This window comes from Bombyx mandarina, chromosome 06, assembly GCF_030267445.1.
Source record: "Bombyx mandarina strain Sakado chromosome 06, ASM3026744v2".
Classification (NCBI taxonomy): domain Eukaryota; kingdom Metazoa; phylum Arthropoda; class Insecta; order Lepidoptera; family Bombycidae; genus Bombyx; species Bombyx mandarina.
Genome location: NC_143213.1, coordinates 3,940,315 through 3,959,212, shown reverse-complemented (window position 1 = coordinate 3,959,212; position 18,898 = coordinate 3,940,315). Strand labels below are relative to the sequence as shown.

Below are 18,898 nucleotides of genomic sequence, written 5' to 3'. Positions count from 1 at the left end.
TGCAGAGCATCGCAACGAAACAGGTGAGCATACACCAATATCAGTACTCCCATACTGTTTAAATCCTTCGAAGAAACCGCCTGATATTATATTAGGGAAATACCATACCCAAGACCTTACCTGTTACCACGGTAACAAAGACTCCTTACCTAAACCCGTGATTCCTAAGAGGAAACGTGGACGCCCAGTTAAAGCTGTTAATGTCCTAGTCCAGGAGCGAGGGCGTTCTCCAGGACTAGAGGGGGAGTATATAGCAACCCTAACGCCTGCCGCGTCGGCAGCCGCGTCTGATCGCGCGCCGCGACCAATCAGGGACTCTCGTTGTCGGTTCCCGGCGCGATTCAAAGAGTAGCGACCGAGTGGCTTTCCTTTTGGAAAGCCGCGCGTGCGCCTTTACTGGCGCCGACAGTTCACCCGCAACCACCGAAGCATACACACGAGAATACGTCCGCACCTCGCTCGCTACCATTCCTTTTCGAACTTGTTTGTGGGACCCTCTGGAGTATTCATACCCAGTGCTCCAGCTGGACAACACAAAAAACTTCATTTTACTCTCCTACAATTTTCATTGAAAACATTTATTTTAAATTGTATAAACGCGACTTACACTAATGGCATCGCTTGGAGCCAATGGCCATGTTGAAAAAAAGAACTAGAAGAACTTAAGCCGTCGTGGCCTAACGGATAAGACGTCCGGTGCATTCGTGTTGAGCGATGCACCGGTGTTCGAATCCCGCAGGCGGGTACCAATTTTTCTAATGAAATACGTACTCAACAAATGTTCACGATTGATTTCCACGGTGAAGGAATAACATCGTGTAATAAAAATGAAACCTGCAAAATTATAATTTGCGTAATTACTGGTGGTAGGACCTCTTGTGAGTCCGCACGGGTAGGTACCACCACCCTGCCTATTTCTGCCGTGAAGCAGTAATGCGTTTCGGTTTGAAGGGTGGGGCAGCCGTTGTAACTATAATTGAGACCTTAGAACTTATATCTCAAGGTGGGTGGCGCATTTACGTTGTAGATGTCTATGGGCTCCAGTAACCACTTAACACCAGGTGGGCTGTGAGCTCGTCCACTCATCTAAGCAATAAAAAAAAAAAAAAAGCCGTCTAGTACTAATTGAAATTAGAAAACGTAAAGAAAAATGTTGGTATTTGTTAAATTATTTTAGGCTCATTTAAGTATAACGATCCAGCAATACGATAGCCATAGTTACAGAGCTTAGTAAACCATTTTTTCTGGAGATTATTTTTGATATAATTTGAAGAATATCAAAATCCTTGGTGAGTCTTACATTTCCCGGGAGTGCCTGCGGTGCAGAAGGACTGATCTTTCACCGACATGTCACGGTTCTTGTGAGGAGGACTTTCACTTTCCATATCAGTGCTTAGTGTACTTTTTATATCGGTTTAAGGACTGGTAAAAACAATGTTTTTCTCGGCAGGCGATGGCGCTTATTTATATAAGCCAGTGTTAGATGACCCCCTCTAATTTTATACTCTGTCTTGACCCCCTAGTCGCGAGGGCCAGTGACGGAGGGGTTTTTGCCACAGACCCGACTTTGACTACTCAAACTCTCAGTTGAAAACGCTGATTTTAATAATTATTATTCTAGTCTCACTATTGATTAATAGTAAGTATCTATGCAAAATAAATAGTTAACTGCATTATTTCTTAAAGCTCATTCATAACAGATAATATTAGTAATCACGTGTCTTTTGAAATTAATCCTTAAAATGCTAAAATCCTTATGAATCAAGATATAAATATTTTTGGTACACGAATTAGTCGCACACCAATAATATTAGCTACCACAATGCAAGATTATTGAAAATATCGTCTTCACAAAAAGGGCTAGAGGAAATATAATGTCCTGGCGGGAATCAGCTGATTGGGTTTGCGCAGTGCGCAAAATCGTAAGGGGCAGGGGTGCGAGGCGCGCTACGGTGCCGTGTGGTAGCGCCCGCCCGGCCAGTCGCGCGCTTCCGCGGCCGCAACCACGCGCCGACCCGCTCCCGGCCTCGCCGCGACCGCCACTACACCCGGCTTCACAGAACACCATTAAACTAAGAACAATAAACCTTCTCCATGATCTTTCAAAAGCTGCTACTGTGATTTTATTACCAATTAAAAGCATTGCTTTGCATGGTTATGCGGGAAAGTGATTCTACGAACTACGGACCACGCCGCAGCATCCCCTTGTTCAGCGTCGTAAACTTATCGACGTTGCTAGGTTATGAGAGCAAGGTTTATCTGAATCTTTTACTAAAATGTACGATATGTCAATTCAAGAAATAAACGGTAAGGGCCCTAAGAAGAGAAAAAAGTCGTTAGAACGACATAGCGATGTTCTGGAGAAGGATCGGTCAAACCTAAACATCAAAGACTTTCATGAGAATGATGATAAAAGGAATGAAACTAAAGAAAGGGAGACTGGAACCAGCTGCGGTGTAGAGTTATTGCACTGGCGGGACATGCCGCAACACCTTCAGTTCAACCCGTATGTTCTTACTGGCTATCGACCACTACAAGGCTGGACAGACTGCATTCGAAGCCTCTTCTATTTCCACAACGAGACTATCAACATACTGACTCATGGTAATTTTATTAGTTATGTATCCAAAGATCCGCTCGTTATTGAAACAAAACGAAGGTGGGGCATGTCTGTCTTATTTGTTAAGGGCTGGGAAAACACTTGCCCGAAACTTTCGTCCCTTGGTATCTTATGTTTCAAAATGGGTATAAAATATATTGTAATAAATGCAATAATTACACTCATTTGAAGTCAAAGGTAAACATAACAAGATTCCGGACCACAAAATATATACTTACAAACTTATTTGTTTTAAACAACTTACATAATTATGTATTTTGGATTTACATTTCACTGTGTTGTTTATTTTACCTTATAAAAGAGTGTATTTTGGGGTTCGTTATGAGTCTTTGGCAATGGGAAACGGTTTGGCTATGCCCCTGGCGTTACTGGATGATGAGAGACGGTAACTTACGTTCGGGAAAATTTGTAAGTTAGTCCGTTACCGACGATATTTAAAAAAAAATGAAACTAAAATTACCAGTAACTAATTCATTACTAATTGGTACATTTTTCTCAAAAATAATAATGATGCGTTGTATAATATAATAATAATAATATATACGTCACAACTCGAACATGCTCCAACATTTTGAAGGGTCTTTCTTAGTTTGTTCTTGAAAACAGCATATTCATAATATTAGGTCTTTACTTACCAAACTATTTAGTATACATAAAGTTAGAATCATCTTTTGATACATCTCTGCCAGCGTAATTGTTCAATACCCTTCTTAAAGAAGGCGGGTGTACGGTAGCCAACAAACTCTTCAAAGGCATTTTGTACTACCCCTCAGGTATTGAATTTTTGCCAAGAAGTTGTCTCGTCTTAGGAGAATGTAGAAGTTTGTCGGAGCAAGATCTGGTTAGTACGGTACATGGCGCAAAACTTCCAACCCTAACTCGTGTAGCGGTCCTGTAGGAACAGCGGAGACGAGCGATTAACTAAGGCTGACCGGAGATTCGGGAACTTCTCCATCTTTGTATCCAGCTCCTCACAGTACACATTTGCAGTGAACCTGGAGTCATTTGTTAAAAATCAGAATGAGTTATGCCATAAATCACCAAACGATGATCTTTTAGACGTAATTTTTTCATTTGGGACTTTGCCCAGGTGCTGAACCAGAGTCTTACCAATATGATATAACCGCTTATGATTATAAAGATAAATCCATTTTTAATCGCAATTCGCAAGTGACAATGCGGCTCAAAATCCTCATCTGATCCTCAAAGTTTCCATTACCATTCCAATTTAATGTAAATTAAACAATGTTATTTTGATGCTAACGTTGATAGCTGCTGCTTACTCAGCGTAGACTGAGCATCGTCAGTTTCCACTATCGCCTTTAATTCACCGTTGTTGACTTTAGTATTCGGGCGACTACGGGATTCAGTTTTTGAATCAAAATTACCATGTCGGAAACGTTAAAACCAATAACGAGTCGTGCGTTCATTTTTAGTGTTCACTCAGTAAACGCCAATAATGCTGTGAGCCGTTTATGCGGTATTGCTACCGCAAAGGAACTCTTATTCCATAATTACTCGTTTATTTTTATTGTATTTTGATGAAAAAGATATGTAGTGAAAACAGAACACTAATCAATACACAAAATATGACTGAATCTAAAAGCATAATTCCATATTTTTCAAATAAAATTCATTTGAATAAAAAAATATTGCCAGCCATATATAATTTTCGTTTTAAATGGTCAGTATTGTAAACGACCCATTAATAAATTGTAGTAACATATCTGTTACAGATTTCTCATTTCCAAAGTGTTAGTTGCTTTACTACGAGGAAAGTAGGTCCAGTGTAGCTTAGACTTTGAGCTTTCCCGAACAGTCGTAAAAAAAAACATTTTTTGATAATCGACAATGAGCTTAAGGATTCGCGACATCCGCATATTTATTGCATGACCCATCTGGTGACCGTGGCATGTCCTGCATGTAGTCAAGTCAACTATGTCAAGAAACGTATCCACCAGCTCATTAAATCGTAATTTCGATCATTTGAGAAATGCGATCAGAATATTTAATCGTTAATTATAGAAATCAAAAATGTTTTGAAATTTATTTGGGTTGAAACGGTATTCCATATAATATGGAATTTGAAATGAATAAAACGAATAGTTCTTGCACGTGCCGAAATAACTAAAATAAGTTTTTGGGAGCAAATGCTTGCTGAAAGGTACACGGTACATTTTTCAAATTGTACCACCGTGCGTTCTAAGGTCTTTTTTCTTTTGATAAACTTTGATGGAATTCGGTACACATTTTTCACAAAAAACGTAACACTAGTTTGTTGATAACACTCCCTCTGAGGTATGATTTACGTAAATTATTGACCTTGACGTTTTCAAACAACTCTTAAGGCATCTTCAGAGCTTCAGAGCGCTTACATTAAAATGTTGACTCTCTGTTTGTTATAGTTCTCTTTATGTTTATACAATTTTTCGGCACTATGCTGTAATTTTTTTGTTTTCAACACGATACATTAGGTACAACTTACGATAGTACAAAATACTACAAACACAGGTCTTTCGATCATGTTTTGAAGACTCTTAAAAATTATTCACTGCCACTCTGACTTTTTACATCCCATTTCATAATTAAATGATATAAATATAACTTAGTTTTCTTATTGCTGAGGATTAAATGGTACCAACTGACGAATTATTGTGCACCATTGGTGCCTGTTTACTGTTATATGTGTTTAATGCATTACGGGATCTCTCTCTCCGATCTTATCTTTTGATCATGTGCTTCTTTAGGTTGTCAGTCTTTTTCCTGGAAAGATGACCGAAATATTAGAGATAAATTGCCTACAATTTCGCCTGAGTATTCAGTTCTCACAAGATTTTTTTTTATTGCTTCGATGGGTGGACGAACTCACAGCTCACCTAGTGTTAAATGGTTACTGGAGCCCATAGACATTTACAACGTAAATGCTGCCACCCACCTTGACATATGCGTTCTAAGGTTTCAGTCTAGTTACAATGGCGGTCCCGCCCTTTAAACCAAAACGCATTACTGCTTCACGGCAGAAATAGGCGGGGTGGTGTTACCAACCCGTGCGGACTCACAAGAGGTTCTATCACCAGTATTTCGTACATTGGCAAAATCTATCATTCAAGGAATGTTTATATTTTTTTTCCAGCACAGCATCTCAAAGCGTAAGTACATTTTCGATCGGCTTTCTTATTGACCAAGCCTTAACCCCGTAAGAATTTTCGAAGAACACAAGTGTGCATACAAATAAGCGATGCGTGAGATGTTTCCTCTTTTTTATATACGTTCTGTAAAAGTATTTGTCAGGATTAGGAAAAAATCGCAGGATTTTCGCTTAGAACTGACACTTCGCTCCATTACTCTTCACATTCCACGGTCGACCCCAGAATCTGACAAAACAGACTGGTGATGGTCAATGGTGGGTTGTTGGTCTGCGGATGTGATGAAGATAAGTCAAAGTGCTAAGCAAAAGTCACATACTTAAAGTCAATAGCAAATTTTAATATAGAATAAAGGAGAAAAGAAGATAAGTCATTCCAAGACTCAATTTGGAAAGGTGTTGCAAAACATTTTGTAAATAATTTTGTGGCGGGTAGCCATCATACAACACAAGATATTTGACAGATGCCTAAATCTCCCTTATGACATTTTCAAGATAAGCTTGCATATATACGAGTTCCGTACAACAACATTCGGACCGTCGATCTACCAAGTAATATCAATTTTTTTCAACCCTTTCTCGTATACCTCTACAATTTTAATTCTTTCTGGAAACAAAATTTCATGCGAAAGGAACTTCTAAAAATAAGTGATATATTTACAATAAAAACCGATCATTAATGTTAATGTGTATTCCATTAATACCGAAGACATCCACTCGGTTTGTGGGTTGTAATTATCAGTGATACTGATAATCAGTATTCGACGGCATGGCGTGTCAATAAGCTATGAAGGCCACCCATAAGGCGAGCCGTATGCCCTTAACATAATAATGGTTCAGTCGAAACAAAATTACTTGAACTTTCTCTAAGCATCACTTAGGTGACACGATTTTGTTGTGATCGACGGTATTTGAAAATCGCTGCACCCAACTTTGAATTAGAACAATACTATAAACAATGCAATGGCAACTCCTATAAAACAATGTAGAGCTAATAATATTTCGATCCCGATACCGAGAGTAATACATTTTTATGTATTTAAGCTATATCTTCATTCCGGAGCCGAAAAACATCACAACGTGATTATTGCTACCTACCTTGAGATTATGGGGTTGGAATCTCAGTTGTATTTATTGTGTAACGGCTATCGCGTCTGAAATTGGCAGGATAATGACATGTACGAACGGGAAATAGGACACACTGTAAGTTTGCACGTTTGCTTGTATCTTAAGCCGGAATACATCGCTTGCTTGCTTATAGGTTAAATTGGTGACTATCCGTGCGTGATTTCAATATGCAAAACAGTACTTTAGATCGTAAAATGGTTTTTTTTTTAAATTAAGGGATTAAGTAAAGGTAATACGAATGAATGGAAATAAGTAATAGCCGTCAGCAGTTCCGTTTTTGTTACGGAAACCTAAAAAATATAATTTTAAAACTGCTCAATTGTTCGAGATGATACCATCATCTCGTTTTTACCATCGCACCGCCCGCCACCAGAGTAGAGTTCATCCATACGACCTGGAGCCACCGCAGTCATCCACACTGCATTTCCAGAGATCTTTTTAGTCACGTACCATCCAGCTTTGGAATGAACTCCCCTCCACGGTGTTTCCCGAGCGCTATGACATGTCCTTCTTCAAACGTGGCTTGTGGAGAGTATTAAGCGGTAGGAAGAGGCTTGGTTATGCCTCTGGCATTGCTGAAGTCTATGAGTCACGGTAACCACTCACCATCAGGTGGGCCGTATGCTCGTCTGCCTACAAGGGCAATAAAATATCCTTTAACTTTCGCTTAAATTACACATGTTTTGAAATGCAAAAAAATTCTTCTTTTTGGGTCTGGGGATGAAACATCGCAGGATATCCGCGTGTCTCATGTGGGACTGGCGTAGCAGCACTCTCGCTTGAACAACCGATCCGCACCTAAAACAGAACCTGGGAGAGGTAGTAGTGTTACCGCGCTCAATTTACACCTTTTAAACATTTTATTAACTAGCCGACTTAACCTAATGGGTTGTATGGCTATATTAAAGAATGAAAAAAAAAAACATTTTAACTAACTACGCAGCCGTAAACCTATTTTTACCAAGTTCATTTGATCTTTGCTCGTGCTTTATTCGTTTTGATAGCAGAATCACTTTTGTTTATAAAATAATACTGGATCTTATATCCTATCTGAAAAAAACCATCATCATAATGATTCATAACTACATATGAAATTTATAAAATAATTTTATTATTGAATTGGAAAATATCTTATTACCCAAAGGTTATATACATATATTACCTTTTCATTCATTCATACATTTCATTCTGTAGGTAAATAAACGTAATATTGGTAACACCAATCTTCGAATAGTCTATAGGTGTTCCTTTTCAGGTCAACGCTCAATGGTCTTTTGATGCCGTAACCTTTAATGTTAATTTACTAATGGAAACACAGAACCTTGTGGTATTCGATACTATAAAATAACGATTTGAATCGTCTTGAATTAAATTACAATTCAGTTATATTTCGTATACTAGTATTTTTCTGTTTAAAATATACGAATTATTGATTTTATTGGTGAAAAAAGTTGTTGGTTTCGTTTCTTGAGCACAGGTGTGCTACGATCAATTTGACGGGGTATATTGGCCATTTGCCAACGTTACACAACCAACTTTCATCGAAAACTCCCTTCAGTGCTTACGCCTTAAAGTAAAGTTATAGCAAATATAGGATATTTAACGCGCTGTTACATAAAATATTATGAATTAACAAAAACCAACAATTTGTTATAATTTGTCATTCTAGAGACCTCAGTGAATGGTCATCATTTGTAAAATTAAAAATAGCGTTACAATTACTCGACTCTATTTGTATTCTTCAGCTAAAGCTGTGGTGTTGAGTAAAAACATTTTTTTTTTAATTCAGTGTGTGATTTAAGATTGAAGATGAAGATTGGATGTGGAAGGCGGAGGACCGTTCATTGTGGCGGACTATGGGAGAGGCCTACATCCAGCTATGGAGAGATACAGGCTGATGATGATGTTGATGATGATGAGTATTGTAATACTTTGAAAATAATAAACAATAATAAATGAATTCGGATTTCAAAAGGCAGCTGTTATGAAAATCAATTCTTATTCTAAGAAATGTAAGGTTGACATTGAAGCATCAAGTGGAAACCGCTGCGCATTAACTTATTTAATCCGGCGTCGTTCCGTACCCTCCTGCATAATTCAGCGTCGGTCATGAAAGCTCGCCTAAAGCTCCCTATGCCATCCGTGTTCATTCGGAATTTTAAATTAACTTATGTATATTAAATGCGCTGAACATCGATGACGCCATGCTATTTTAGGATTGAACCAATTTTGTTGACATTACTCTATAGAGACACCAAATATGTCATAATAATATGCTAATATGCTAATTTTCAAAGTTTATGACAATTATCAACTTTTACTACTGAAACGGAAGACGCAATGTACCAAGGAAAAAATAAATTAAAACAACGGCCTTAGCACAAAAAATACATTACATAAATTACTTAAATAAAGTAATAAACACTTTATTATTTTTTTGTCAGACTATTTCTCATCCATTTGTAACAAGCTGCCCATACAATGCAAATGGAAGACAAATTATAAGTAACCCTCACATTCAATCGTTTTACTTTACTTTATGTATGTAAAAATGATACAAGTGAGAACGTTTATTAAATACAGACGTGAGCCTAGTCAATGTCGCAAATTGTTTCATTTATAGAATCTTCCGGTGTAGAGCAAGTGCTCCCTATCATCCAATACGGGATTCCAATTTATCGACAGTCATTCAGGAAGTACCGGAAATTCGGTCAAATGCGCATATTACGAACTTTAAACCATAACTCCCTGAATAAGATGTGTAGATCCTGTATATTTAAGTATGGCTTTAAAATAGCTTTTAACTATTTATGTAACCTGGCTCTATGAACCTAAATCTTTCACTTTTTGTTTCGTTATACAATTTGTATTATAGCTCTGTATATGTTATTCTATAATTCAAAGAATAGGGCCAATTTTACCAAGACCTAATAACTAAAGGGATGCATTATTCTAGTGCGGTGCCGGTCAGACTAAAAGCTTCTTCGAATATTTACATTATAATGCCACATAAAATGTGTACTAAGAAAATAGGCACTCTGTTTGTTATATTTAAAGAGATGTGAACGGGTATATCGATATTTTTTTATAAACTACTAGTGGCCCGCCCCGGCTTCGCTCGGGTATTTAAGAAAAAATTCAAAATTAAAAATTATAATACACATGTATTAACCCTTCAATTTGCGTCAGGTTACTAACAAAAGAAAATTGTAAAGAAAGTTTGAATATTATTATTTAAATGATTTTTTTGTTACTATTTTTTATTTATTTTTATTTTTTATAAGTATTTAGTAATTTCTTTTTTAATTTTCGTAAAAATGTCATACATACAAAACAAAAGCCATTGAATCCATTGAACAAGAGCTTCCTTGTAAACGATATTTGACGTTGTTTTATTTTTAAAAATTAAATAACACTTATTGTGGCATAACTACGAGTACAATAGTTAGACATAAAGATGCTGTCGCGACACTTTTTGTAAATAATGTGTTCTGCAAAGTCGTAGTACATTATTTTATTCTATCATCAATAGTTTTCGCAGCGCACGTGATATAGAACGCGATATAAATTTTAGGTATTTTTTTTACATCTTGGGTTACATTATTGGAGTTTTAGTGAGGATCCCTAATTTTTTTAGAAAATATCATAAAGCTTATGTCATCCGAGGATAGTGTAGCTTCCCAAAAGTGAAAGAATTTTACAAATCGGTTCAGTAGCTTCGGAGCCTATTCAATGCAAACAAACAATCAAATTTTTTCTCTTTATAATATTAGTATAGATATGCAATTATTAAAGTAAAATTTAATGGTATTCAATATTGATTGTGGAAATGTTTAATTGGTCCTAGTTTTCGAAGTTGAGTTTCCCGATTTTTCCTTGAATCAAGAAAAACGTGATTAATAGAGAACGATCCGTCTTAAGGAACGTCCGTAGAAGCTGACCTTTAATTTACACCGAAGAGATTTAGATGCAAGTAATTAAAATATATGATGATTGAAAAATGACAAATTGAAATGAAAATTTTATTGATGAAAATAAAAAAAAATTATCTTCTTTACTACTTTAAAATTTATTATGTCTTGAATTTTAAAAGTACTATTTCATATTATTTTGTACTGGATGTAGGTACCTAATCTCAGAGGGTGCTTAGCACGCAAGCCCTTTTGTTGCTTTGTACTTTCAAGCAAACAAGGGGTTGATTGTGTCAGTGAGTCATATTACAACTGCAATGATTTGTGATTTTATAATAAAAATTGGTGGTTTGAAATGTGTAAAAAACAAATGTACAGCACAAAAAGATATATAATGATAATTATGTGTTTGTTAAAACACACATAAATTAGCTCAAAAATAATCAGAACCCTTTTTTAAAAATGTTTCGAATTACTTTAAAAATGATAATTAAAATTCAGACTAACTTGTCGACTTGTTCTTTGTCATATATGTATATTGTATATTACTACTTCTATTGTTTGTACGTAATTAGCAGCTACGTGACTCAGATACAATTATTTAATGTTACAGAGCAGGTGCAGAAAATATTAAGTACTGGTTATGAACATAATGAATGTGCAGTGTCAGGGACATGGATAATCGATATATTTGTTAAAGAACAATGCAAATTAACTTTTCAATCGAATTCGCTATTTGTAATTATATTGTCTTTTCCTTCTTCCTAGCGTTTTCCCGGTATAATGCCCGCTATATAAGGTATAGGGTCCGCTTTCCTGCTTTAAACTCCTCCGCTTTGCCCGGTCTACGGCATCCTTCCGTGTGGGGGTGGGGTTATTCTTCTCCATACTCGCATTTATCACATCTAATCAGCGTTTTTTGGGCCTACCGCAGGATCTTCGACTTGGTACGTAGAAGCATCTAATTTCGGTGTAGTCTGGATGCCTGCGGTTTATGTGGCCGTACCATTGGACACGACTTTCCTGCAGCATATCTGTTACGTCATAAATATCATAATACAAAATTTTCAACCACGATTACTGAGATAAATATGATTTTACATTTTTGAATGGTTTTACTTTAAAATCCAATCTAAAATGTGTTACGTCAGCAAGGAAAATGTTTCACGACCGTCGCCAAGCACAATCAGCCTGAATCCTTAAAAGTTAATACCGGTTTTTATGACAAAGGCCTGTAATTACGTAGCATTGTTCCTGCGGCTTCGTTCACCCAAAAAGTACGTTTAGTCACAGAGCTGCGAAACGGTGGCAATTAGGACTTTTGTACACCTCGACCGCATCGTCAACAGTTAAGGCTTCCGTCCACGAGGCATTTAAATATCTGCGGGCAGTTGCGTTTCTTTCAGTTTTTACTAAAGTAAAAAAAGAACCATTACGTAGACAGTTCTAATAAAACCTGCACTGGTCTGACCTGACCAGATCAAACAGGTAACAGATTGATCTGGTTCAATGGGCGACATATTAGTTATAATAGATAGTTTTAATTGCTAATTACTTATTTAATCATATTAATCTGCTGCGTTCAAATGGATAAAGCACCTAAGTAAAGTTAGGGTAACCCACCGACGGACTAAATTAAATGTCTTCAGCAAATGGTGAAATATATTTCTAGCGTGCCCGCAATTAGGAATAATTTCAATAATTACCAAGATTAACTCACTAATATATGAAAATAAAAATTGAACGATAACCGTATGACGATATCGATATGGGAAACGTCAAGCTTACTATGATAATGCCGGTACTCGAATTGTGAACTTTAATCCACAACCAATCGATCACCTACAAACGAAAACCGTCTCATATGTCGATAATCGAAAAATCGACGTAATACCTGTGCGACCACAATAACGATTGCGTTAAAATCTACACCTTGTACATATTATATTACGTACAGGGGCTTATAGGATGCCACAGGCTAGGGTGCCTCAGGAAATTTTTTTACGTAATTTACACTCACACAGCTATTTCTATTAAAAAAATCTGAAAATCGAATGTCTCGAAAACATCTTTTGATTCTGAATTATTTTCATGGGTACACCTATTCGTACATAACAATGTCGCAAGTTTAATGTAAACTAGAATTTCCTATCGTTAAGATAAAATACGTACACACTTAAATGTCCAATGCTTCACTCTACATAATAATAAATTGTGATCAAATTTATATAATAATTTAAATAAAAATAAAATAAGTTTAAATACAATGTGTGTACATAGTTTGGTAGGTAACGCATCCACCGTGGGTAGGCTGTTCAAGCAGGCTTGAGGCATTTTACATCGCAGTGTCGCGGTGAACGTGGCGGTTTTCAATGAACTTCCGGGAAACTTTATACCGCGTTTCATCTCGCTCTAAACCGAATTCCTGTGCAACGTTGTGACATGGGCGTCTTCAAAAAAGTTTTAAAAACAGTCCATAATGGGGAGGAGCCGTTTGTTTCGTTTACCGAAATCGATTAATCATGAACTTTTCGTATTTATGATTGTAATGACGACTCAAGACGAAAACAAAAACAAAAAAACTTGTGAACTGTTAGATGAAGATTGCTGTATCTAATGACTTAAGTTAAATACTGATTTACATTTTAGAACGGTGATGTAACAGTGAAACCACATTTTAAAGACTAAAGAAAAACAAGGAGGCTTTTCGCGTGATAGTGAGTCTCTGCTGTCCATGGACAGCACCAAGATGAATGGCAACAAGTAGAACAGCCATTTTCAATATTAACCCTGTGAAGTTCTATGGTGATATCAAGCCAATAGTGTAAATGAATTTATAATTTTAATAATGACGAATAATCATTTCGCAAGCTTGTCAAAAAAAGCTACGTATTTTAAGGGCGAAAAAATTTGTAATAACACAAGCCAATTCATTATTTCAGTTTCTGATTATCCGTGAGTGATAAAAACATTTGTGTATGTACAATTTTATTTGTAGAAATTCATATTTTCAATAGAAAGTTATTGTTGTTTGTTGTCATAATTGAATGTAATTTTATCTTTTAACCGTTTATAAAAAATTTTCTAATTTGAATTTAACATCGGTTCTTTTATTTCTTTCTGACTTTAACTCCGTAAGTACGTAGCATGGAGAATCGCGAACCTTTTCTATGTAAACAGTAAAATCATCACACAGAGAAGACGATCAAGGGTTTTTGTCAAAATTCAAGTAACGAACTTAATACGATGAATTCACCGACAGCGTTTTGTTATTGTTATCATGAAACGTGTTTTCGTACTTGAGCCGACTATGTAGGGCAAATGGGAATAATAGGATAGCAGGATTATTGGAACAAGATTTTTTCGACCAGAGACATTCTCATTCTGGCAGCGCGCCATTAGTACTTTCTTGTAACGCTACTTCCCAAAAGTCGTTTCGTTAGCAAAGTGCTTAGATTAATTGTCTATTCAACGGTAGCGGGCTGTCTTTTATGATAGTGGAGTAGATGAGCTCGTGACCTCACTTGGTCCTAAATATTGAAGTGCATAGCACATTAATGCCGCCACCCACCTTGCCACATGAGCGCGATAGAAGTGAAATACGGATTTTACCATATATACTGAAATACAAAATAATCTAGGACTTTCAACAGGCTAAAATTTGATATAAAGCATAAATCTTATTCTAGAGGTACCTAACAATTCTAAAGTATCATCATTAATTGTAATTGGGTCGCTCAATTTGTAGCCAAACAATTTATTCAGGAAGAAAGTTTAAGTTCGTTACATTATAATCTTACTAGCGACCCGCCCTCGCTTCGCTTCGGAAACATTAAAACACACATGAAACCAAAAAACTAAAATTAAAAAAAAATTTAAAAAAGTAGCCTATGTTCATCAGGGACAATGTCGGCTTCTAATGGAAAAAGAATTTTTCAAATCGGTCCAGTAGTTTCGGAGCCTATTCGAAACAAACAAACAAACAAATCTTTCCTCTTTATAATATTAGTATAGACAATAGTTAGAATTCCGGGCTAATATGAACATGTTTGCGGTAGCTATATCAGAGAAACGTACACATAAAACGCGCTGACGGAATTCACCTATCCTTTGTCCTGAAATCATTCAAAATTATTTATACTGAAATAAAATCAATGATAGAGTTCCCTTCAAAAAGATAATATATAAAAATGGATATGCTGAAATGGTAAATGCTGAATGGGCAATAACTTAGCATAATTACCACATAAAACTCGGGCAATACCAATGAGTCGAGCTGAGACTTTTCCGTAAATTAATGTAAGCGTAAAATTTTGTTAGTCAATTTATGAAATATAAATTTGCAGCCGACGCCGCAGAGGTACTGCAATGTAAATTTATTCGAATTTTTTACTAGCAGCTCAATATTTATTTTACTATTGAATGCAACATAAATATTTATTTATTATAATTTATTCGAATTCAAATGTAATTTAAAATTCATTAAATTGCTTACTTGTTGATCGTTCATATTAATAGTTCTTAAAAACTATAAAAAGACAAAACCTATTTACATTAAATTTGCTTAGAACTTTATTCGTTCATCAAGAAAGTTTGTTAGATCAATACAGACCTCTGTTCATCCACGAGGAATATCTAATTTAAAATTTAATCGCGTCGTATTATTGTTCAACTACCTACTGTTAAATCCGTTAAGGATGTATCTTCTCAACACCCAGGAGGAGAAGGACCAATATAGAAGTGCACAATGGAATATGTGAGGTCGTATAGACCAAAGCTAACTAAGCCACGTAGTGTTTCTATAATTTTCTTATCCGTGAAGGGCATCCGAGGTCGACTTCCACACATTATTTTTCCACGTAAGTTATAGGATGCTATGTGATAGTAATCTGGCTAAAAATCAAAAGAAAATGAGAGTTGCTACATGGTAATATTTTTTCCGAAACTAGCTATTTTATGTTATGAGATACGTAGGTATACCTCTTTCTTACGACTTTACGTTATTAATTAATTAGCTATATTCGGAAGCAAAACGTGGCTCTATGGGCTCCTTCATACTCTGCATGTATTCCGTACAACACTATGGGGTTGCTGAAACTCAGCAGTATTTACATATTTCAAACAGTATTTCCGGTGTTGTGTCCCCTGTACCCGCCTTGTGTTTTCAAACAATTTGTTTTTGTTTTATTTCTGTTAGTTTATTTCTTACCCATTTAATCATTAATATACAAATCATACTGTAGAAATATTTTGGAAGCGCATTGGAAAGTCGTGACTGCGGTTACTCACGATCCACCCGCCCCAAATATTTTATTACGAGTACCATAAAAGGCCACTATCCAAACACATTCCTAGCACATCATTTATGAAAACAGGATTCTTTTTTTATTAAGGGCTGAAATAAATATCGGACGATGGATATTCGTATGTTGTTTGATGAATAAATTAAAAATATTTTCCTACGGACTGTCGTAACTAAACAAAAAAATATCAATCTCAGATAGTTTTTTTTTTTCTCATTTTTTTTTTCTCGCTTTGATGAGTGGATGAGCTCACAGCACACCTGGTGTTAAGTGGTTACTGGAGCCCATAGACATCCACAACGTAAATGCGCCACCCAACTTGAGATATAACCTCTAAGGTCTCTACTCGTAGTATACTTACAGCGGCTGCCCCACCCTTTAAACCGAAACGCATTACTGCTTCACGGCAGAAATAGGCAGGATGGTGGTACCCACTCGCGCGTACTCACAAGAGGTCCTAACACCAGTAAGTTAATGTTTATAAACTTCGGTATCCACTTAATATCAAGAGGGTTGGAATAGAAAAGTAATAATTTAAAAATGCTTTTATTTGACGAAGTTTTGCATTAATCCTAATGAGGACAAAAAACATTATTCTGCTATTATTTAGCAGAAACACATTGTATGCACTTAACACCAGGTGGGCTGTGAGCTCGTCTACCCATCTAAACAATAAAAAAAAATGTCGACACTTAACTTGATATGTAGATAAGGTTGAAGGCTCGATAGCTTCTATCTAAAGTGAATACGCAAAGTTATTATTTTTTGGTTTTAATTTTTACGAAATAATTGTTCCTTCATCGTAATGAAAATATGATAAGCATGTATTTTTTTTACTATAACCTGCCTACTGCAATTAATCCTCGGCACCCTGGTTCAGTTTTTTACCGAAGACAAGGTAAGAAAAATAAATATAAAAAGTTTATAACATATTCTTATTTGTTTTCAGGGATATCTTTGCTGTACATCCTGGCAGTTCTTCCGTGGTTGCTGCCTTGGGGTGGAGGCGGTGCGTGGTTCCTATCTCTCTGCCATCTTCTCGGGGCTCTAGCGCCTTGGTGCGGCTCCTTCTTGTACCATCTGTTTATGAACCACGCTCGAGGAGAGAGCCTTTACCATCGCCTACTACAACTAGATATGTTGGGTATTTGGGTCAGCCAGAGCATAGGTGAGTAACCTTTATCTGACTTCAGTTTTTAAGATATAATCATTTTTTTTTAAATTCTATTAAACTTTCCAATAAAGACATATAAATTGAAGTCGCCATAGCCTAAAGGATAAGAAACCCGGTGCATTCATATCGACTGATGCGACCGTGCCGGTGTTCAATAGCGTAGGCAGGTACCATTTGTTCTAATGAAATATGTATCTGAGACATGATCCAGTAATGACTTCCACGACGAAGGAATAAAACACAGTGCAATAAAAATCAAACCCCTTGAAATTATAGATTGCATTAATACTAGTCACCACCAGTAATAACCAGAGCATCTAGAAGCCCACACGAGTAAATTATTGCCTATTTCTGGCCCGAAGTAGTAATGTGTTTTAGTTTGAAGAGTGATACAGCCGTAATACTAATACTGAGAAGAAGAATGCCTATGGATTCCGGTAATCACTTGAACACCAGGTTGCCATGAGATCATATAGGTACTCTAATTATAAATAATTTTGAATGGCGCTCTGGCTTGCAAAGGCACGACAAAACGTTATGAAATATAGAAGAAAGTATATTGAATCATTACAGTCTATGAGAAAATTAAACTAATTTTACTGTTTAGTTTCTATTATTTTCATTATAATAATATTATTGACGTTTAGAATATTTTACAACTTTTGTGCTCGACCGTCCGACCGAGATGTTATTGTTGTGTGCGTTGTATGTAGTATTCCTCCTACAGTGTTGATAGCAAAATTAAGGGAACCTTAGTGAGGAAAAATATCACAAAACAAGATTATCCCAATAAAAAGTATGGTCATTTTAGAAGGTGTTCAAATCTCAAATACAAAAATTAAATGTGGACCTTGGGACCTTACAATTTATATTATAAATAAATATCTCCAATCTGTCCGATAAGTGTGAATATTCTAAAAGCTAAAAGCTTCTAAAGACTGGTAACGAGGCACGCAATCGCATTAGTTCAGCTTATGCAATGCGTAGCAAAATTAAAATTCATTGTGGAAAATCAGCAGTGTGCTTAGTGCGAGTTTCTTAACGTTCTCGATTGCGTTGAGTTGGAACGTTTGCCTACGTTTACCCCTAAGGGCACTGTTCCAACTGCACGCAAATTTGAGTTAACTTTTACGCTATCGAGAACGTTAAAAGACTCGCACTAAGCACACAGCAGAGCTCACGGCAGTTAGATACAATGTTATGAAGTAACAGGAAGGCATTAAAAGTGTACTTTTTTTTTTCTTACCTATGCTGATAGCCTCGAGAGGCTATTTCAGTTTCACCCTAACGTGTGTAGGTAAGCCCACGGGGCTCAAACCGGAGTGTTGCTAACACTGACCCTAGCAAGAGCAGTGCTTCGCAGAATCTACCACCGGATCGGAAACGCGACCCACTGAGAAGATCCGGCGAGAAACTCAGTGGGCTGTGTCTATGGGTTAATTCGCTCGTCGAGCCGTTCGTCGCAAGCGACGGGTTCGACGAGGACGGTGACCGGTGCTTGTGGTGCCTAAAAGCACCGTTAAAAGTGTAGAAAATTTATTATCATATTTCTACGACATCACTTACATTCTTAAAATATAATAAATAACAGTATAAACCGAATTATTTAAACAATTT

The 18,898-nt window shown here is 36.4% G+C and overlaps 1 protein-coding gene across 1 annotated transcript in view; it reads left to right on the top strand.

Moving 5' to 3' along the window:
- The first annotated feature begins 2,130 nt into the window (after positions 1-2,130).
- LOC114239868 (progestin and adipoQ receptor family member 4) overlaps positions 2,131-18,898 on the top strand; it is a 44,643-nt gene continuing 27,875 nt past the window's right edge. Inside the window, exons 1-2 of the mRNA XM_028170280.2 lie at positions 2,131-2,604; positions 17,057-17,275. Coding sequence (XP_028026081.2) covers positions 2,277-2,604; positions 17,057-17,275 — 547 coding nt within the window. The 5' untranslated portion in view covers positions 2,131-2,276. The remainder of the gene's footprint in view (positions 2,605-17,056; positions 17,276-18,898) is intronic.